This window comes from Epinephelus moara, chromosome 3, assembly GCF_006386435.1.
Source record: "Epinephelus moara isolate mb chromosome 3, YSFRI_EMoa_1.0, whole genome shotgun sequence".
Classification (NCBI taxonomy): domain Eukaryota; kingdom Metazoa; phylum Chordata; class Actinopteri; order Perciformes; family Serranidae; genus Epinephelus; species Epinephelus moara.
In genome coordinates this window covers 4,875,598-4,899,432 of record NC_065508.1, presented here as the reverse complement: position 1 = coordinate 4,899,432, position 23,835 = coordinate 4,875,598, and the positions used below count along the sequence as shown (strand labels likewise).

General features: G+C 40.4%; 1 protein-coding gene across 1 annotated transcript in view; it reads right to left on the bottom strand.

The window, feature by feature from the left end:
* The window catches only part of LOC126387854 (polypeptide N-acetylgalactosaminyltransferase 10-like), an 88,683-nt gene that overhangs the window by 44,438 nt on the left and 20,410 nt on the right, over positions 1 to 23,835 (bottom strand). The window contains exons 2-4 of the mRNA XM_050040579.1: positions 22,020 to 22,122; positions 17,987 to 18,125; positions 13,107 to 13,273 (exon numbers count right to left, since the gene is read on the bottom strand). Of these exons, the coding sequence (XP_049896536.1) occupies positions 13,107 to 13,273; positions 17,987 to 18,125; positions 22,020 to 22,122 (409 nt within the window). The remainder of the gene's footprint in view (positions 1 to 13,106; positions 13,274 to 17,986; positions 18,126 to 22,019; positions 22,123 to 23,835) is intronic.

The following is a 23,835-nucleotide window of genomic DNA, read 5'->3' as shown; positions in this document are numbered from 1 at the left end:
GGTGGATCCACGAGTCAGATTTAGGGAGCTTTGATGATCTGATCCCAAGAAAAGCTGGAAAATGATGGAACATGTGAGGCTCCAGCACGCAGGCACATACTCACACACACTCTTACATACAGCGCTGCCTCTCCCCGCCTTCCGTGCGCTATTTTCTGTTCCCTGATGTTTAGAGCAGAGAAGCAGCTTTCTCGTCTTTTCTGTTTCTGTATGTGACAAGTTACAGCTATTTTCCCTTTCCCCGTCTGGCCATAAATCCGTGAAATGACTTGGGCTCCACCAGCAGAATTCATTGCTCATGCTCATCCACCAATGCTATGCTGCCAGGCACACACCCAAGCGTTTACCCAGTGTGACCATATTTTCACAGCAGCAGGGAAGCTTTGGGTGTCAGTCTATTATTATAATCACATTAAGGTTGGGGTAGATGTTAACCATTTTACAGGGGTTAACAAACCCAGTTAACACTACATATGATATTTAATCTAAACTAGGAGTGGCTGATGATCATCAAGAAAAATAAGTGGAAGAAGGGCATTGGTCACCTGATCAAATCTTGGAAAGGCATTCACAAAAGGTTCCTTTCATTTGTTAGAGTCTGTTAGATTAGCAGTGTAATAAGCTCCAAGGGTACTGTAAAGACGATTTCATTGAAAAGAGATTGGAGTAAAATACTGGCAAGTCCAATGTGATTTATTCTTTAATGCTGGATTTTTTTTGGAGGGAATTAGTGTGTGACAGATGGACAGATCCAGAGTAACAGCAGACAGATTGAAGCCAGTGGTAAAGATTTTTCTCTGACTTTGAATAAAGCAATCTGCATGAGGTCAGGTCTTCTTCCCAGTTTGCAAAGTGGATGAAAAAGAGGAAGTTGCTATTTGTGTTTTGGCAGCACAATGACATTTAGACTATTTTGAAATAAACCAATATTAGTGGCCATCACATCAAATCTGAGAACGTTTTATTCAAGAAAATATTTCACATATGGGGTTTAAATTTAGATATTTCACTATATTGTGGAGGGATGAAGAAACGGGAGATATAAAAGAGCCGCTGTCAGCTCTGATAGCAACACTTGCTCACTGTCTGTAGCTCAGTGTCACGCTTGAGCTGCTGACTGTAAATCAGATCCGCCTGCAGGTCAGATGTGGGAACACAGTGAGGGTGAGAAAGGCAGAGCCAGGGATAAACAGAGAAGCAGAGACTGAATGATAGGGGTCACTCTACCCTGACATGATGAAAGGGCTTTCACTGAAACCTGTAATTAAAGGAAATATTATGTGGAAGGTGTAAAAACCTGAGGATAAGGAGAGTGTGAAGGAGTGAGTGGATTTTATAATTTACTCTCTAACAAGACTGAAGGGCCATTATATGTAGGAGGGAGAGGGCAGATGCTTTAGTGCCAAATCTGCAATCTGCAGCAGGGTTTAAATTAAGAGAATAAAAAGAAAATGAAAATGCTCCATTCTTAGTTTCCACTGTTATTTGACAGCAGGGGGGGAATTCCATGGATATCTTCTTTTTAGTGGAAAACTGTTACCTTTAGTAATTTGAAAAGGCAAGAAAAGCACTAGTCCAACTCTGATCGTACAAAATAAGCATGATGAGACAATCTCCGGTCCTCATCTAACTAGAAATAGAGCATTTTTCTTTTAAGAATCCAATCACAGCCAAGGACATGAAATTGTATTGATACAAGGATTAAGGATAGTAAAAAGATAATTAGGGAACTTGTTTTCCTGTGCATTCTGCTTGATTAGTAGAGTGGTAAAAAAGAAGAAACGTGAGCAAACCAAACCTTGATTGAGAATCTTAATGTATTTCACTACATGTTCTGAATTAAATGGAGTTGGTATATGAGAGAAAGGCAAAAAGCCTGTAAAAGTCCATCGTTCTAAACTACAGTTAGATGCTTATATCTGATTTGCAGTTCCAGGGTGACGATCAAAAGGGTTTATGGCAGATCTTAAACAGAGCCAACTGTTCTCATTCCCAGGTTGTCAAATACTGACCCTTTGTCACACCCCTCGGTAGGGCATTAACAGAAAAGTCTATTTGTCGACGTGTCAACGTCAGTGGCACAAGTCGACACTTGTGCCACAAGTCGTGTGTTTTTTCCCCCTCTCTCTCTCTGTGCTTGTGTACGGAATGCAATCGCTGCCTTGACGGCGTACTATAAGCGGAGCAGACTCCGCGAGAAATGTCCGCAGTCATTCGGGCTTTCATAGTCAAGCGCACTTCCGCGTTGTAGTTTCCTGTAAAACATAGTCAAGCGCACTTCCGCGTTGTAGTTTCCTGTAAAAATGTCTGTGAAAAATCCCCGCGATATGAAAAATACATGCCGAGCAGTCACTGGTGCGCGGAGCGGAGTCCGCGCGGTCGTAAAATCTGAGCTTTGCGCGCACAGGGCTTGCGGATGTCCGCTTTGAGTCCGCGCGGACCTCTGCAGAGTCCGTTCCGCGTACGTTCCACCCAAGTATGTTCGGGCCTTGACAGACACACATCACATGTGTGGAGATACTTCACTTTCCTCTGCCGTGTCAATGTGATGACGTCATCAAATGACTTGTCGACTCGACTCGACTTTATTGACAGATAAGTCGACCTGAAAAAAATCAAAGTCGTTAATGCCCTACCCCTTGGTGTCTGAAACGAACGCACAAGGCACCCTTTAGCATCTGTATGAGACACACTGGGCTTTCAACTAACTCCAATGTAAGCCCATGTGAAACCAAAAGTCAGTGTCATTTAAACCCAAACCATGATCCTTTCCTAAACTAAACCAGGTAGTTTTGGTGCCCAAAAACAAACCCCAAACTGACACAGTCAAAGCTGACAGTAGAGGGGTACCTAGAGTGTTATGGTTTGAAGCATATGGCCACTGACCAAGTTGCTGTATTTGACAAGTTAGGAGTGAGAACGTGTTGGTAGGGCATAGGTTTCATTCCAAACTATTGTAAAATTGGGTTTCTTTTGAATGTGAAGTGGTCTGGATGAGAGTCAGCACCTCCAAGTTTGAGGCCATGGTTCTCTGCCGGCAAACTGAGGATTGCACCCTCCGGGTTGGGAATGAGTTACTGCCCCAAATGAGGGAGTTCAAGTATCTCTTGTCTTGTTCATGAGTGAGGGTAGAATGGAGCTTGAGATAGATCAGTGGGTTGAAGCAGCATCTGCAATGATGTGGGCGCTGCACTGGATCATCGTGGTGAAGACAGAGCTAGGCCAGAAGGTAAAGCTTTGAATTTACTGCTCCATCTACCTCCCAACCCTCACCTATGGTCATGAGCTATGAGTAATGACTGAAAGAATGAGGTCGCTGATACAAGCAGACGAAATGAGTTTCCTCCAAAGGGTGTCTGGGCTCTGCCTAAGAGATAGGGTAATAAGCTCGGACATAAGGAGGGAGCTCGTAGTAGAGCCGCTGCTCCTTCATGTTGAAAGGGGTCAGTTTAGGTGGTACGGGCATCTGATCAGGATGCCTCCTAGGCACCTCCTGTTAAAGGTGTTCTGGATACTTCCCACTGGTAAGAGACTCCGGATTAGGCCCAGAACACGCTGGAAGGATTATAGACCTTGTCTGGTCTGGGAACTCCTTAGGATCCCTCAGGAGGAGCTGGAAAGCGTTGCTGGAGAGAAAGGCATCTGGAATACTTAGCTCAGCCTGCTGCCCCTATGACCTGGCTTTGGATAAGCAGTTGAAAATGGATGGATGGATGCCTGTGGATATTCTCATTCATCCAGGTCATAGTTATCTCAAGGCAATTGAATCGAACGCAACTGGACTTGGTTTTGTCTTAGAAGACGTTGCTTGTCTGACTACTACTACTACTAGGCTACTACTACTAGGCTGGAACTAGTCTGACAAACTAGTTTGTCAGACTAGTACCAGCCTAGTCAGACAAGCATGAACTGATGAAGCCTCTTGGATAAGAGGTGAAACGTCTTCTAAGATAAAACCAAGTCCAGTTGCGTTCGATTCAATTGCCTTGAGATGGATGGATGGTTTCTCTCACACTCCCTTTGGTAAGCTGGTTTATTAATTTAGAAAAGTAGAGGTAAATCCAGTTATAAAGTGCATAACTCAAATCGTACACAATTAGCAACCATCTGAAGTGAAGAGCACCAATGCTAACATCACCTCACTGGTTTCAAAACATCTTGCCAAAAGACTGCATTGAAAATTAGCCTGCTGGCTAACACGGAAATGTTGATTAAAGTGTGTTATCCCTGTAAATAAGTAAATAAAACACCAGGCGAAATAAATGCACTTGAAATATATGAGTTTTAAGGAAAATTAGCAGTGTCACCACACAAGACTGCACTATTGCCTGGGGGAAACTGTGAAACTTGGAGAAACTGTGTCCTTGGTGGCTAACCCCCCTAAAAAAAGCCACAGGTGTGAACAGACAGATTGTGGTTTGATGAATGAAAGCACAAGAGGTTACTCTCACAGGCAGTTTTCCCACCACACCTCTGGGGCTCTCGTTGCTATGATATCTCTCTAAAATCACTGCTACCTGACAAAAAACATTTGTCATCTGTGGCTCGCTGTGAAACAGGCGGCGTCTAAACATGGAGTTTTTACATGTCTCCTAAGAGCCGCTTGGACGTTTGGTTTTAGTCTTTAGAAATCTGTAGGAGAATGTTGGCAGACTGCTGACTGACTACACCAACACTGTTTTAGTACATCATACTCTTTTCATGTTTTGAGCCAGCAATGTAAATATGTGCATTAAAGAATTCACCTGCTGTTGGTGAGCTTTCCTAAAAAATGTGGTCTTGTTGCCGCACTGTTAAAGCAGTTGGGGCAAAAAATTGACAAATTTGTTCAGATGCAGTGAGAGAGTCAGTGTGGGGAGGATGCAGTTTTGCAGAAATGATCCACATCTCTCCATGATCTGATAAAGGTTTATGATCCTCAGTAGATAATAAAAACTCTCTGGTGGAACTTACTGAGCCATGGGAGGAGGGTGGCCAAGCTTGAATAAAAGATGAAAAGCTTTCCCAACAGCAGCATCAGTATGGCTATGCAATATTGCTGACACCTTTCAGCATTAACAAGAAGATGAAAACTGAATAATGTCAGAAAAGCCACCATTGACTCTGAATGCATCTATTAATGTATGCTGCGAATGTGTAAATAGATGTGTAACAGCCCACAGGGATGAATGGTCGACTGGCTACCAGTACTTACAGATGATTTGCTCCTTCCTTATGCTAATCAACTATGGGTGTTTGCAATTCCAATCTGATTCTCTATACCAAAATGAGACTGTTGTTTGAAGAAACAGACTGTTAATGAATGGCTATAAATCACACATTTACTCTGCGCGGCGCTCTGCCACTCAGAGTGTGGTGCTCTGAATAACCGAACCGGACATTCCAACGGCGCTCCAAATTCACAAGCAGTCCAGTTTGTGCTGGACTGTGCTCCTAATGCACCCACTATAAAGAGCCAATATGGTGGCAGATGTGCTCCAGAGGTTTGTAGGGGTGGACTGCTGTTTATATTGATCTTGTTTTCTCTTGTCTATCTTAGTTAGTGAGGTAAATCATTGGAAATTAGTTTGTTTATTTTGTTAGGTTATGTTGCTTACTTATATATAAGTAAATATGCTGAACCATTGCGATGGATTCAGAGTTTGCAGTGACGCCAATTATGTTCCGCCTCGTTAGTTCACCGCACGGACCGTTTAACCTGGCAACAACTGCAGCCGGCTCAAACGTGATTGGTCAATATCACGCGGACTACAAACAGCCTACAACCGGAAACCAGGGCTCTTCCGCTCTTCTTCCGGAGGCAAGATCTCCGGGGTTTGCCTACAGACTCTACATTCACTGAATAGAGACTAGCACTTGATTAACTGGATGCTATCACAACATATCTCCGAAGTTTAGATTTAAATCTTCAAAGATGTGAATGAAGGATGAGTGACATAATCGAGTTTGAAGAGAACAGCTGTTTCATTTTAGCTTGTTTAAACAGCATCAAAGCTCCACTGCTGGTTGATAAGGGACAGAGAGGGGTTGATATGGAAAACTGTGCTCACTCTCAGCAACACTGGAGGGATTCTTTAACAACCACATTAATAAAACTCGAGGTCACTTCTATAATTACAACATGTGTAAGATTACTCACCTTACAGGCAAACTTCACAATGTTAAAAAAAACTGCCTCATCATGAGTTAATTTGCTCCAGGATAACTGCTACAAGCAGTTCTGGTGCATAATGAAGTTATAAATATAACAGGGCATTAGTATGACTGTGGGCTCTGTGAATGCTGTTAAGCAGAGCGAGGTAACTCAGCGTCAGCAGAACTGATTGGGAAGGTTTCTTTCCATCTGTGAGTGTGTATTATGAAAAGAGAAGTACCTTTGTCAGGGTGGGCCGGGACGTTAATGACTCGCATAGATTGATTCCGTTTTGTGAATGAGAATTAGATCACGAGCTGCTAAAGAACAATCATCTTTTATTTCAACTCTCACTAAAGAGACCAAGCTAGAACAACATTAGCTGTGTTGTTAGCTAGTTTACTAGGTAGTGAAATACTAGATCATGACCAAGATCTGGAGATCCTTTCATTTCTGACACTTTTTTTTTTTTGGTTTTAATTTTGTCTGATTACTCAAACATGGGGCACATCAGAAACCAAAAACCATACCTGAATTCTTTTGTGCTGTTGGTGTATAGTGTATAGGCTAGTTGAACACTATGTAAATATGAGAGTTGAGGAATCACATACTGATATCCTTTGGTTACCTAATTTACAGTTAATGTTACTAATAATCTGATATGAATAGACTATACTGGTATACAGCTTCAATTTCACAGAGTAAATTGATTGTAAGGAACAAAACATTTAGTGGGAACAAGCCCTCTCAAGGACAGACTCGTGGGTACCCATAGAACTCATTTTCATTCAGATATCTTGAGGTGAGAGTTCAAGGAACCCCTTTTAAAAATTGCCATGCCATTTGTTCCCTCGCCAAAATGTAGCTTAAGTTTGGAGCGTTATTCAACCACCTTCACACCAAGCTACGCCAATATAGTTGGTGCAAATGGATATCTTAGGTCAGGGGTCGGCAAGGCTCTCATCAAGTGTTTGAGTGTGTAGCCTTTGTGTGTCCTTCCCTTTGTATCATTCTGTGTCACCTCTTTAAATTTGGAGGTGTTTGCAGGTCCATGAACACATCGTGAAACTCCTCATACAATATCTTTCATCCCCCGCTCGATAGGTTGCCAAAGCATGAATGTTCAGTTGGTAATTTAAGGATCGATGCTGACCTGTGGTTCAGTCATGTGAAGAGAAAAAACTTATTTCAATAGACAGACTGGCTCCTCCTTTTAGAACATGTCCACCTTGCCTGTTTTTTTTCGGCAAAGGACTGATTAGACAGTTTGCCAGATAGAATGTGAGGATCCTTGTGGTGACTTCATGAGGATTTATAACATTTAGCTTGCAAGTGTGGGTCAGAAAAGGCCTGAGAGCCTATAAACAACAACACACAATAACAGAAATACAACAGTTTTTTTTTTTTTATAAATTCACAAACATTGCTGTAAAAAGGTATTGAGATAAAAAAAAAGACCACCAAATATCTACACTGTTATAGTTGATTAATTTAGTTTAAAAGAAATAGACTTGCCTTTATTTTGTAAGAGCTACTGTGTCTGTATAAATTAGAGCTGGAACAAAATAAAACATCTGTAAGGTTTTATTGACATTAAACTGGGCTATGTGTTGTGGATCTAATTCTCTCTCCCTGTGGGTATGTTGTTGTGTTTAAATGATTGTTTTAGTGGTTCCTGCTGTGCTGCCTTAAATGCACTGCACAACCCCACGGGTGTTTTTTATTTATTTATTTTTTATGCTGCTCTGAATAAAAGTGGGTGAAACTATTCTGGGATGTATGTGAGGTCACCAGATTCCTTGAATTAATTCTGAATGACAAAGATGTAATTTGTATTGGAAGTGGTGCCAAAAAGCTGACAAGAAAGTCAGGAAGATGTCAATCAAACAGTCTGAATGCACCCGAACGCCTGAGGTGAGGGCTAATCAGCCAGGATAAGTTAAATCACCTGTGTAGGTGCACCATAGTTGTGCAGGGCTTTTCAGTTTGTGCATGCACTCCTCTTTCCAGGTCACACAAGTCAACATGCTGTTGCATGTAGTTACTGTAAAAAGTCCGGCTTACAAACAGATTGCTTATTTCAGGGATTTTTTTTTGCTGTTGTTAAGAAATGAAGTGTATTGACTAAGATCCATTTTGATTATTATTTCAATTCAATTCAATTCAATTCAATTCAATTCAATTTAATTTAATATTGTTTTATTTTATTTTATTTTATTTTTTGCTGAAGCCTACACTCATTTAACTTTGCCAAAAAAACAAACAAAAAAAAAGCTTTAGGGGCTGAATTCTAAGTACACAGTGAAACACACAGGCACACATTTTTCTCTTCTTTCCCACAATCTTACAGAAAGTTATTCCTCAGCTTGGTAAATTAATGTGTGAACTAGAAATTAAGCACCACACTGGAAGTATAAACCACATTTTATAATCAATCACGTTTTCCTCTCCCCCACTGTAATGCACATGCTCCCTAATTTATTATGCAAGGGTTCAATGCTGAGCATTGATTTGTGGGATTCTGCACAGAAACTCTCCAGGATTATTCTCTCCGACATTGTAACACCAGCCGCTCAACCAGAGACCAGAACTGATTGAAGTTCACTTTGTCCTCGTGTCTCCAAAGCCTTAATTACAGCCCGACTCATTTCTTATCAAAGGACAGTGGCAGTGAGAGGGAGTGTTAGAGCAGACGGCCTGCAGAGGTTAAATCCCTTCCCCGCAGCTGTGTAATGTTTTCCCATCCATCCTGAAGACAGAGGGCCCAGACCCATCCATGGTTTCAGGCTATTTTCACACAACTGAGCTGTTCTTTGCCTCCCACCCACAGGGACGTGTGAGGGGAGAGGGAAAGGGATGTTGTAGGAAAAGGTTTGCAATTTTCTCTGTCTGAATTTTTATATAAAGCTTCATTCATTTTGATTAAAAGTGCTGAACAATCACTTGTAAGGTAAAATTGATGTGTTCATGATGTGACCTATTGATTTCCTTCCTGTGGGTATTTGCCTTAGGAGGACCTGGAAAAAGGGAGCTGTGATCCCATTCCCTCAAAATAAATAAATAACTAAATAAATACCATATTTCTGTAGCACTACTTTCACCATTTTTTGTTATACTCCACTGCAGCAGTAGTGGGAGGGTTTGGTCTCTGAGCTCTGATGGGTGTTAACCTCTAAATGAGTCTGAGGCAGTGGAACATCTCATTACCGTGGAGACGAGAGGTAAACACATCCTTCAACGAGGGACCGTGACAGAGAGCACTAATTAACAAGGAATTAAACACTTTCTTAAGAGGGCTAGTGAAGGGAGAGTGAAAGAGAAAATAACACTCAGACAGGTGCGCACGCACACACACACACACACACACACACACACACACACACACAGACATAACGCTATGCAACAATGGAGAGGAGATGATTACTGCAAAGAGCTGCTGAGGAGCCAGAGATACACAAACAAAAGCAAACCCACACATGCTGAACAGAGTGGACCAGGGCGGTACACACTGCAGTAGTGAAGTATTTTTCCTTTGTAAGATGTGGTTAAATTTTCATAATTCCAGTAGAAATTATGCAGCTGTCATTAAATGACCAATTACTGCAGTCCTCAGCTACCAGGAGACATTCTGCCGAACATGTGCTACAGATGTCTTCACTCCCTCCAAGTAAACACAGACTTTTTTCCCTGAGCATTTATTCACCAGAAAATATCTGACTGCACACTTGATGTACATCTCACATCCATCCAGCTTGTTATTTTCTGCAGCTTGTGAGCATCCAGGTCGACTCTTCATTCATTAAGATGTACACATTGCTGCCACAGGTGCACTGCCACTTAAAAAGCTCAGAGAAATAAGCATTTTACATTCATTTTCCCAACCCAGGTCGTAACAGAAAGGTTTGAATCTGAATTTGAGACTTTGTGTGTGTCTTCACACCGTGTAGCGAAAACACACCCGCCTCAATGGTAACAAATTTCAGGTGTTTCTTACACACTGTTTGTACGTATGACTATGAAAAGCAGTACATCACAATTCATATATTGTGGTATAATTCCGCTGCGAGGGTCCAAAGGACAGAGGGATGTGTGATATTGGGCTTATAAATAAAATTAATTGATTGAATTGATTATATACAACTCATGTAATCATGAGCCAGTAATATGTGTATAATTCATGTAATCAGGAAGGCTGTGATCATGTGACCATTGCATTGACAGAAGTAAAGAAGGAAGTAGTATAAAGACCACGTGAGGAGGCAGCTTGGTGGTGGCAGATGGGTCATACAACATAGGACTTTCCACCAGGAGACTGGTGTTCGCAACCATGTGAAACCAATGGTAGGTCTCAAATCACATACTTTCGTTAGTTCACTTCTATATAGAATACTATGTGCACTATGTATTCATTGGCATAGTGCGCAAATTTCGACAGGGTAGTGTTGTCTCAAACCTAGTCGACATTCAGTGAATGTAGAGTCTGTAGGCAAACCCCGGAGATCTTGCCTCTGGAAGAAGAGCAGAAGAGCCCTGGTTTCCGGTTGTAGGCTGTTTGTAGTCTGCGTGATACTGACCAATTACATTTGAGCCGGCTGCAGTTGTTGCCAGGTTAAACGGTCCGTGCGGTGAACTAATGAGGCGGAACATAATTGGCGTCACTGCAAACTCTGAATCCATCACAATGGTTCAGCATATTTACTTATATATGAACGGAAGTCGGAAACGGAAATTCGCCTCCTCAAACCGGAATGCCAAAAAATCGGGGTCTGCCCCCAGAGGCTGTATCGTCGTCTGCCGGAAGTCAGACGCCAAATACAGCCAATGGGTTCTGAGAATGTCTCAAACCAAACACGGCTGTTGTGCATTAGCTAGTTAGCAAACTAGCATTAGCATTCGCATTATCATTCGCGGTACCAAATCATTACAGACTGCTAAATTAACCCAATGAACATAGTAAACATAGTGCACATAGTGCAAAAAACACATGTATTTGTACAATGCAGCAACGTTCACAGTCGCACAGTCTTCGGCCGCTATTTCCAGTTTGAAAAGTGGTCCCTCCCCTTCTGCTACGTAACCAAGATGGTGACCATTGAGAGCGAGAAGTGTCCATAGTTCCACACTCAGCTTCTTGACCGTTTTGAGTGCACCATCCTGGTACTCATAGTGCACTGCATTTTTCCATACTTCTCAGTGTGAACGCACTTATGCACTCAAATATATTAAGTGTAAGTACAGAAGTACGCGATTTGAGACACAGCACAAGTGAACTCTGAGTTATTTTAAGGTACATCGTCAGCATATTTCTTTTCCTTAACCAAATCAAAGTAACTTTGCAAATACTTTGCAAATTTGTGTATTACTAAATGACTTTATATGCTTATATATATGTATATACTAAATATTTTTATCATATCTTTATTATATCCATATACTTTCTTAGAGCAATACATGCCAACCCTCCCAGTCAGAGACTGCACGAAAAGTTTGTTGGGGTAGTTGGAACTGAGCAGGTACGAAACACACACACATGCACTTGTAGTTGTAGTTGAGTAAATGGCAAATAAACAGCTCTTGAATTTTAATCAAATCCAAATATTGAGATAAAGTTTGTTTCTTTTGAAGACTCATTCAATGAACATGATTCATGAGGAGTAATTCACACCAAACGGTTTGCTAATTAGTGGCTATTGGTAAGACAGATGGTGGTTCGACAACTGCGCAGATAGCTGGCATTCATCTGAACCTATCAAGCCAGTACACAATGTAGCATAAAGCAGATACAATGTGTGTAGATATATATATATATATATATATATATATATAAATATATATATAAAATCAGAGTAGGCCAAGCCACAGAGTGTCTTCTCTTTGCTTGGGTGAGAGAAGGATGGGCAGCTTAAAGGTACTTTAGGTCAGACATCATTTAGCACGAACTCTGGGCTTTCACAGGAATGCTCACCCAACTTTTGGCACATTTCTCTGCTGCTTAGAGTCGATGGAAAATGCTGGAATTATTCTACTTGTTCTGTTTTCTGGTTTGAGCTTTAGAGCTGAAATGTCTCACATAAAGTGCCATTCTCAGATGAAAGTGTGAGGTCTCTCCACAAAACCAGTCCACATGGTGCTTGTAGTCTTGCAAGGCTCACTATGCATTTCATTAAGACAGGCTTCATCAACAGCTGACAGTATGTTTTATCACTGTGACTGACCCTTTCCTAAACCTGATCTCTGGTGGCAGAAAGAGAGATCCAGCATGTCGAGTTATCATCTAAGAAATTCCCAATAGTCCGCTGATTAGTCTGGTTTCCAGCGGCCGGGTTTAGTCTCTTCTTTGTGAATGTTCCCATGCTAATATCTCAGAACCAGAGCTTACATAATTTAGGTGGATTTGTGAGGCTGAGTGTGAGGAGGTCAGAGACAGACTGAGAATTTTTTAAAACCCTCTTGGACGAGTAGTTTTTCTTTCAGAAGTGTATGAGGCTTCAAAGGAGGTTGGGAACCCTGAATTCTTCGCCCCCTGGCTAGGTAGTTATTGTGTCTTTGGTCTGATCAGTAACTTTACTTTTCTGCTATTTGGCTGGAAAACTCTTCCTCGCAATCCCTTGAAATTTTAACTCCCAGTCCCCAGATGGATGGAGAACATGCTCACCTGTCAGCACCGTCAGGAATACAAATAAGTTCCTCCCTTCCCAGAAAACACTGACTATAGACACTAAACAAACAAGCCACTGCTACACATGGAGGCTTCTGTGACTCAGGTCCATTCAGTAAGATACTATTATTCTTCAGTCAGTATGTTTACCTGCCTCTTGATGCTACAAGGTTTTAGAATTGCATGGTGAATTTTATTTATCTGATTGAATATAATGAGAAAGTGCACTGTGTTGTGAACAGAAGTCACTGATGGAAACGTCACAAATCAGACACTGTTTTTCTGGCACAGTGTGTGAGTGTGTGTCCTCTGTACCTTTGTCGCTGAAGTCGTCGACCAGGATGACCTCTGCGATGAGCTGTGGAGGGGAGCGGTTGAGCACGCTGTGGACCGTCCTCAGCAGCGACGACCAGCCCTCGTTATGGAACGGGATGATGATGCTGGTGTTGGGCAGCTTCTCTGCATACAGCTTCTGTTTACAGCTGCAAACAGGCAAAAATAAATATTACTCGTCATTTTTCAACTGTCCATGTTTTTCTCCATCTACCTGCAGGTGTGGGAAGGTGGATGCTGGGTGTGCTGCAGCACCCCCTATTGACAAGGGGCTGAACAACACAGTCTGTAAATAGTTGGCAATTTTACTATAACTATCGGGCTGAACATGTATTTTAAATTTTGAACTGCATATGATAAAGTGTCTCTAAGAAAATATATGAAAAAAACGACTATACAAATATGCAAATTCAATTAACCCCTGCGATCTGACGTGACAACAACATCACATTAGGTCACAGTGCAAGTGTCGGGGTCAGGTCATGGGTCGGCTAAACTGGGAAAGAGATTTTTGATAGTTGGAGTTAATCAACAGTCAGAAACAGTTAAAAAAAGGATAGTTTTGAAGCTGCTTTTTAGATCCATAAAATTCCTTGGATGCAAGGGACTTACAGTGTGAGGGCATATAGCCACTGGGATGGAGTTTTATGGTCGCTTACATCATTGATGGAGCAGATGACAAGTGGACATATGATTTGCCCCATGGAAATGAGTGGCAACGGGACAACAAGATGTCTGGCTCCATTCAAAATGCAATATTACAAATATTGACACATGCAGTCCATAGAGAAATAGTGAGTGAAGTGAAGGGATGCACATGCTTCTGACTAACAGCTGATGGAACCACTAATGTAAGTACATCTGAGGATTTTTCCTGTAGCCACTGTGTAAGCTCTTGTACATACATAGTAATGCAGTAATGTATTTATACAGTGCAGCATCCCTTCAGCGAAAGTATGTTCCCGCACGCCTGCATCCACCTCATTGAGGGAAGGAACAAAGCATCTCAATCACATCCCTCATCCAGCAACCTTTGTTCTGGTTACACACTCGCCTCCTCAGCAGATCTCAGGTCACTGAGGTGACATATGGATTTAGTGCTCAAATGTATGTGCCTGAGCAGGCTGAAGACAGCATTTCTACTCAGCTCACTGAAATCCACGTGCAATCTTCTCTGAAACCACTGTTCAATCCATTTTCTATCATTTGCTACACTGTGAAAATGGTAAAATGGTATTTGCTCACCACTCAGAGAGAGAGAAGAAAACAAGGAGAAAACATTTTCAAAGAACCCATTATATTTCATATATACAGTACGTACATATCAATTTTTGGTTTTGACACCAAATTGTCTCCTGGTGTGTTGCAGAAAAATAATATAGAATGCTAAAAAACCCCACAGATGATCACATTCTTTAAGAAAACAATGTTGTTTTGTCAGTGAAGAGATATAGCTAGAGCTAAAAGTGAATGGTGAGGTGTAAAATAATCTCTCAAAAAAGAAATCTCTCGGAGCAACATGTGTTGTTGGGTGCCCTGACAGTGACAAAAATAAAATAAAATAAAATAAAATAAATTTAAAATAAAATAAAATAAAATAAAACAAAATAAAATTGCTAAGTAATGGATATAACCTCATAAGCTCCCTGTTGGACTGTGATTATGATTCTTCTTCCAGAATTTACAAAACTAAGGCAGTTATGTAAAAAAATATGAGAAGAAACTGCTTCAAGTCTTCCATACCAAATGTCAAAATACATTGTTTGGCACTGTCTTTAAAAACAACCCATATACGTGTTTTCTGATCAAGACAGCATTGTTAAACTAACATTGTTGGAGCCTTTCAACACCATAACATATCACTAATTCATAGAAGTGTTTCTGATCTGACATGACTTTTGTCCTTCCTACATGGACGTTAAGGTACCATAGCATCATCACACTACTTTTATCTTCACTCCTGACAGACAAGACCCATAGAAACAAAATTGATCATGATAAAACAAGAATTCCACCGGTTTTATTTGGACCCTGAATGGAGCTCAGTGCAGCATCATCTGCAGTGAAGCCACTCACGTGTCCCTCCTGCATCAGAGACAGCTTCAGTATTATTATTTACAGCACATACAGCTCATATCAGTTGCTGTAGCTGTGAACAAGTGCTCCGATGACAGGTAACAGCGATCACCTAGTACATGATCACACAGCAGGCGGTGGGAGCCCTTGCTTAGGAGCTAATCATGGGAAGAGAGTTACGGCCCCCCGCTGATGGAGAGAGAGAAAGTGTGTAGCGAACTGTGTCAGTCGATCAATGTCCGTGTTGAACATCAGCCCGCGTGTTATTCATTCCAATATTAATGCTAGGAGACATGCAGGAGGAGTGATAGGCAGGCAGTCGGCTGGTGACTCTTAACAAACCCTGTCCAATTCCACAGGGGATGGAGGTGTGTGTGTGTGTGTGTGTGTGTGTGTGTGTGTGTGTGTGTGTGTGCGTGCGTGCGTGCGTGCGTGTGTGCGTGTGTGTGCGTGCTTGTGTGTGTGTGTGCTTCAATTAAAATCTTGTCAGCGTGCAGAAATCGAATGTGTCAGTCGCAGGTCTGGAACTGTCTGCCTCTGAGGCACCGACAACATGCCAATCACCAAGAGGCAGACGCTGCCTACAGGGCAGACTGGGTGAAGGAAGTTTAAGGGGGGGGGTGCAGGTGTGTTCATTTGATTGGTCACAGGAGGGTGACAAGTGTCTGGCAGCCACTGGGGGCTACATCAGCCCTTAACACCATTTACATGCTAATAATTCAATTACAACCGCTTTAAAGCAAGAGCAGATTATAGCAGTTGTCAAGTAAACACTTGATGAAGGTACAGATAATGGGTGATGACTTGATTTAGTTGAGACTCGTCTACCTGAAGGCTTGATATAGAAATATATGCAAGTCTTTTTTTTTTAACATTTCTCCAGACAGGTCTTGTATTGCTGCACACATGGATGGATTACTGAATGAGCCTACCAGCCAGAGGCCCAGGGGCCTTAAGTGTCAGGGGCCCCTTTAGCTTTCATCTGCAACAACATTTCACTCAAATTAACACATATTGACCAAGAAAAGTCTCAAAATAAACCCAAATAAACATTAAATGACTACAAAGAGATGCAGAACAGCTGCGAAAAGAAAGAAAGAGACTCACGATGACTGTGAAAATGGGCAAAAGAACCACAAAGAGGCACAAAATGACAACAAAGAGACACAAAGCAACTACACAGAGACTAACAATGACTACAAAAAGCGGCAAAACAAGCACAAAGAGGCACAAAATGACTACAAAGAGAGGAAAGCAACTACAAAGAGACTCAAAATGACTACAAAGAGAGGAAAGCAACTACAAAGAGACTCAAAATGACTACAAAGAGATGCAGAGCAACTATGAAAATGGGCAAAACAACCCACAAAAACACTACAAACAGACATAAAACCACAGAGAGATGTATAACGACTACAAAAATACATAAAATGACAATAAAAAGAGGCTAAACAACTATAAAATCTGTGTTCTGTATCAGTTGAGGAGAGGTGGTGGGGCCGTCTGCATGTCTGCGCTCAGGGGCCCATTGTCTCATAATCCATCCAAGGCTACACACCTTTAATATTTACTTATTGTATAGAACTGATGTGGTCTCAGTTAGGTAAAAATAACATTAATAGCAGCTTTAATCAGGAAATATCAAAATGCTGTGTCATTGTTTTGATCAGCATTTATAGACCTGAAAGACTTGGATCTTGACTTGCAATCCTCTTACGAAGATTTGTCTTGGACATGCCTAGAAAGACTTGACTGAGCGAAAAGACATCAGACATGCTCTGACATCTGCATGCACGAGTGTTGAAAATGGGCATGAGTGGATTTAATAAGAAGCTTAAGCTGCCTACCACGTCTGTCCGAAACCCAGGATTCACATTTTGCTCATGCACCTACATCAGTCAGCATGAGAACTAAAGCGCAGGCTTGTACAGAAACTAGCTATGCGAGGTTGATTTTAGGTGTTGCACTTTTTCTAAAGTACCTGTCAGCACAGACGAATCACTGCAAGAGACGTGTAAGGTCAGAGGAGGTCTGCTATTATAAACACTGATAAAAAACAAGAATCAGTCCTCCTGGGGAAATTGACAGACAGGAAGCGTTCAAAGCTGTTTTCCACATGAAAGAAACACAAGGGTCAAAAGTCAGATGTTAGTCCTCGTCAGGCAAAAGAAAAAGTGTGATTAAAGGCTTTCCACAATGCCAATCTGGGATTGAAAGGGAGCGCACAGTTCACAGGAGTCTGCAGAGGTCATGGCTTCTAAATTCTAAAACTTTAAAAAAAAAAAAGAAAAAGAAAACATAAATAAATATATATATATATATATATATATATATTTCCTGATGCAGCAGAGCTCCAGCAGTAATCCTTGACAAATACTGCACTATACATGCTCTCCACGACCTGCTATTCCCGTGAGGATGAATACACAGGTGGATGTCAGGGACTTTCACAATACTGCCACTTTTTTTTTTTTTTTTTTGACGCACTATATCAAGCAATCTTACACAACACATCTATATCACACCAAATCAGGTTTAATCATACCCACAATTGTGGTTATGATGGCATTAATTGCCGGGCTGTTTTTGGACTTGGCGTTTATTTATATTCATTAAATATTCCTCATCTGTGCATTTCACCAACAAGCCAATGCATTCAACGTGCATGCATTTTTGATTGTGCATAGCAAGTTTCTGACTTTGTTTAAGCAGCATGTTCATTAATTTACCTGGAGGCACAAATGCATATATACACACACACACACACCAACACAAACATCACTCACTTTGCATGGCGGATGTCAGGCAGGGAGCGGTTGAGGGAGATCCGGTCACTTATGTAAATGTTGAAGCCGTTCTCCCTGTAGGCCTGGTCGACCCGGTCGGATTCTGTCAGAGGGAACGGCTTCCCCTGTTCACTGTTACCTGTATCAAAAACACATGCACAGGTTGGTGAAAAAACCTACTCTAAAGTACCCATCTGTATGCATCCCACACACATGCATTTCAAGTCAAACACAGCTTTGTATGAATGCTAATATTGCTCTGTGTCTGCTGTGATGTTTCAATATGCAACTGTCTGCTAACATTTCAACTTTTTAAGATGACTATATCAGGCTCTAATTGTGTAAATGAGTTGAGGATTTCTGTTTGTAAGAAACCAGATGAAACAGGATATTATATTATTATATATTATACATTATATACGATATTCTATAATAATATTTATGATACATCACCTGTGACATATAAAGACAACAGAGTGAAATACAATATGAACAAAGGTTGGATTGAGAGTATGAATACAAAAAAAGTTTGTCTTCAATTCCATTACTCTAAGATTAAAATCTATTTGTTTTACAGGATATTTAAGCATGCTAAAACTCCTAATTATTTTATCCTTTATATAAACAGGAAGTCTCTTGAGACACAATATTGCTTTTAAAAGAGAAACCTCAACAAACTAGCTACAATGCAAGGGTATATGTTTCATTTCAACATTAGTAGAGACACATTTTAAGTGGGGGGCTGGGGTCCTTCACCAGGACACTTCATTCCCTGCATTCTGGTGATGTTAATGCACCAATATATAGTGGAAATGTCTTTATTTATGTAAAGGAAAGCACAAAATTAAGGTGATATGGGACAATTTAAAACATAAAAACAGGCAATAAGGGAATTTAATGCAGTAGGGCTCTCAGGTATTCTGTATTGCTTTTAATTATTTACTCTCATATAAGTCAAGTGCTTATTTAATGTCATCCCTGTTAAATCAGTAAACATGTTGGCATAGTTTACTTTCACATCCTCCTTTGTGTCTCTTGTTTGGGTAAGTAACCACTTAAAAGTACATATCGTATCTATTCACATCAGTGAGAAACAAAGTTTTATTCATTTATAAACCCCCTGGACTTTAATAGTTCTGATGTCACAACTTTCTGCACATTCACAACACATCCCACATGCATGTGTTCTCTGAGAAGTCGAGGAAAAAGTTATTCTATTGTATCGTATCAATATAATAAATCCTAATTTAATAATGAGAATAAAGTTGAAATATTTTAAGAAAAAAAAATCTGCCTGCCCTATAGGCCGCTGTGCATTACATAATTGCTCTGTTGACAGGTCCCTTCATATCATCTGACAGACACAGAATCCGGTTTGGGACAATCTGGATGAGACAAAGTTTAAGTCTCTGTGCGCTGCTCTACATCAGAGGTGGAATACCAAACCTAATTGGAATCACTGCTCATCAGGTATAATACAGGATCTTCCTGTAGCCTATTGAGAAAATATAATGCACTGTCCCTTACTGAATCAATACAAGACACCATTTGTCCCGTATTTTCATGCACAGAGCTGTTAAGATGAGTATTATGTGAACATGTTTGCTCAAATACTGGTGGAGACATTTCTGTCCTCCCAAAATACTGGCAGGGAAACTTGCCTACAGTCCATATGCAAACCTCCACCCTTACAACCTAAGGCAATTATTCTCAAGATTGATTAACCTGCTGATTTTTTTCCTGATTAAGCGTTGCTCAGTCAGATCTATGAAATTTCAAAAAAAAATAATAATAATTTTTTTTTTCTTAATGTAAAAAATGCTTCCGTTATCAGAAGTTCAACAAGTTGCTTGTTTTTTCCAGTCCAAAACCCAAAGATATTCAGTTTAGTATCGTTAAAGAATACTAAAATCAACACATATTCAGATTCAAGACTTAAACAAAGTATATACCAATAAGTTTACAGTCTATTGAGTAATTCATTAATCAACTAATCAATTCAGCTCTGAGACAATCAATATATATCTAAGGTACATACATTCTAGAAACACTATTTGGTATATCACTTAGCTTATATATAAGACACGTACACCAAAGCATTGCACCTAATCGCTCTCCAAAAACCCTCCCCACACAAACATTATGAAATCTGAGCTCATTTCAGAAGTGCATCAAATTACACTGTGCTGCATGTTTCATTAGCCACTCATCAATGCACTCCACACAAACACACAAAGACGCATGCATGGAGGCTGATCTATAGTCAGAGGAGAGCATCAAATTAAAGTGAGCTGCCTTGTTCCATTAGGCAGAAATGATCTGTCTACATTCCTGAAGGTAATAACTGTGGAAAATAACTCCTCACTTTAATGGCTCATTTCAGAGATAAACTCCTCTACTTAACATTGTGCTTCCCCCCCGCATAATAAACTTGTTACATAGATCACCTAAATAATGCTTTCTAGTCCTCCCAGGCAAATCTGAACCCTGAGAAAACTTTTAAAAATTACCTTATAATATTCTTCTTTGAGATGCAGTTTATTAGTGATTTTCTTCAGAAAATTGATATTCAGGTGTCTCACTTGTGCTTTTACCGAGCAATGCACATTACACACTTGTGTGCTTAGCTGGTGGCATGTGAAGTGCTCCAGATAGGTTTGAACATTGAGACATACACACTTGGTCTCGCTTTCAGTGCCTCCTTCTCTCTCTCGGCAGCTAAGCCATTTAAACTCTCTCAACGTGACTCCCTCCTTGATGCTGGAACATTCAAACACAAGCTGTGTGCTAAAGTCATACTAGATATTTACTCTGCAGGTTTTGAGGATGACATGCGTGTTTACACTAGAAAAGTGACTAAAAACAGTCAGTATACATGCTAATAAATGGTTGTTTTTGAATGCCCTATACACGGGCACTTGTCCTTCAATGATAATACACAACGGAAAAGGTAGAAGGTGTGATAAATTGTAGGTAGTATTGAGATGGCTCCAGAAAGACCTTGGAAAATAATTCTAAGTATTAAATCTTTAGAAAGACATGTTGGTGTCTCTTTGAGAAGTTTCGCTGGCAGTCGCATTTCAAAGTCCCAGTTTGATTGACATCCAACGGCGCAGGCATTGTGTGGGAGGTGCAGCTGGTTCTGAAGCATTTTTCCCCCACTCTGTATTCCCGTTTCAAATGTTTCACTTAATGATAGCCTCAATGTTTTCCAACACAGAAACACAGGAGTCTCCTGGATAATTCAACAGTTCTGTCATTTCACGTTATGGTTGCAGCTTTGTTTCTGAGACATCGTGTTTTATTTCCCTCAATTTTGGCGTGGCGAATGTCTCTAAATACAACCCCCATTAGCCTCAGCATTGATATAAAGAAAGATCAGCAAATCAAAACTGTAGCATTCAAAACACATCCCTGCTAGAATTATGAACAACACTTGATATCATAGCTGCTGAACTGAACCAGAAATGAGGGTAAATTCATTTAAGCTGCACACTGTGTTATTAGTGCTCTGATAACATGTTAATGTGTAACAGAATTTATCTCAACGTGCTCCTCTTCATGGCACTTAAAGTACATAAACCCCAAACTATTGTGTTTTTCCTCAAAGTCTATCTCTTAGAGTCTCAGTCCACCTGGTAGTCTCTCACAAATCCAGCTCATTTGTTACTTAAGTACCACCTTATACTAGAAGTCCAGTTAAATCTGTTACATTTGTAATAAAAAGACAAAGGTATGTTTCCCACTCAAGGCCCGAGGGCGAATCAATGCTTATTGTAGAAGATTAACTGTGTTTAATTATGAACTCGGAACTGTACTCGCAGCATTGATTCACTTTGCTGCTGAGAGAGAAAAATCCACTTGGAAAGAATTAAGAGAAGCAAAAAAAAAAAAAAAGAGTTGAACTAGAGTGCTACAGTGTGTGTGTGTGTGTGTGTGTGTGTGTGTGTGGTCTTGTGCTGAAACAGAGCAGATGTTCTCAGCAAATATGCCCAAAACAAAACAGCAGCATCAGCACAGAGTCTGGACCTACCTGAGCGAGCAGCATCTCTCCTCATCGCTTCGTAGTCGTGCCAGTCTACCCGCCGCACGCCATCCAGTCCCACCTGAGCGACCTTCCTCATCTGGTTCAAACCCTGCAAGAGCACACAGAGAAAGTACAAACCATTAAGACTTCCGTCATGTCTTTTGCCGGATCACTCAGGAGCTCTTCATCTCATTATATGAGAAATAAAAGCTTCCTCCAAAAGAGCAACGAGATCCATTCATGGAAACATGATTAACTCAATCACTGTTGTCATGACAATAAAGGATATTTTGCTTTCATAAGAGTTCTCACCCTTTTTTTGAGATATGTCCTTGAAAACAGAAGTGTTTCCGTGAAATACAATCGGATTTCAAGTAGTGGTAAAAGAGGAAAAGGAAAAAGTCATGTCTGTCTTCAATATAAAAAGCAGAAAAATATAAATGACATTTTTTTCATCTCAAATTTTGTGTGTTGGTGTGGCACATCAACATGCTCATTAAACACAACTATACTTTGAGCTAATTACAATAAAGGGTTACTCTAAAATGTGCTGGTTTATCTTGAGAAAAGAAATGTTTTAGGCACTCTGAACTATGATTTCACATCATCACTAAGGCAACAGATTCACATCTTTTCATTCACATGGGATTCATTTGTGAAGAGAACACTTCTCCAAAGTGCCTGACATCACTGAAGGTGAGCATTTGTCCGTTCAAGACAGGTATGACAACAAACTGAAGATAGGTCAAGACTCTGCTGAGGATGAGGAGCATGCAGATGAGCTTCCCTGAGATAGTTTCTGATAATCTGTGCAGGAGTTCTTTGGTTGTGCCAACCACGTGGTTTGTGGTTGGCACTAAAGAAAGGCTGGTTGGATGTACTGTCAAATTCACAGAAACAGCATTGGAGACATTGGACATTCCTGTGGTCAGCATGACAATGGCACACTCCCTCAAAACTTATGGCTTTGTATTGTGTGATAAAACTGCACGTTTTAGAGTCGCCTTTCATTGTGACCACCCTAAGGTACACCTGTGTATTAATGATGTTATTTAATCAGCATCTTGATACTGTATGCCACACCTGTCAGGTGGATGGATTATCTTGGAAAAGGAGACGTGCTCAGTAACACAGATTTCACAAATTTGTGCACAAATCGAAAAACAAGTATTTTATGTGCATAGAAAAAGTCTAAGATCTCTTATTTTAACTTTAAAAGCAAGTTGGATATGTTGTAGTTATATTTGTGTTCACTGTAATATCAATATGATCCATAAGAATCCATATAATTTGAATTGCTGCAATGAAATACCTGAATACAAGATACAGCTCTTTTCTTTTTTTAACAAACACACAGAAGAAAGAAACAGTAGCGTAACAGACTTTCTATCAGTTTCACTTTCCTCCTGGATCTCAGCCAAAATTTGCACATCTTTTTTTTTGATTACTATTTTTTTGTTCCAAAGTGTTGTTGACAGCTGAGGGTATAGAAAAAGGAAAACAAAAACTCAGGGTTTTTTCTTTATTTGTATGACACCCAGATTGGTATACAATTTCAATTCAGTTTTATTGCCATTACACACACACACACACACACACACACACACACACACCCTTATCACCACAAGCTATTATTCTCTACAGCATTAAAATGCAAAAGCAGCCATTTATGAAATTCTCTCCGCTTTAGAAATGACTTTCAGTGACTCAAGATATTACGGGATCACAGCACAATGATAAATCAATTAGCTCCACGGGAGGATGCAATTAGTGAAATGTTTTTCATACAAAGACACGTCTGACTGCATGGAACACTATTAGC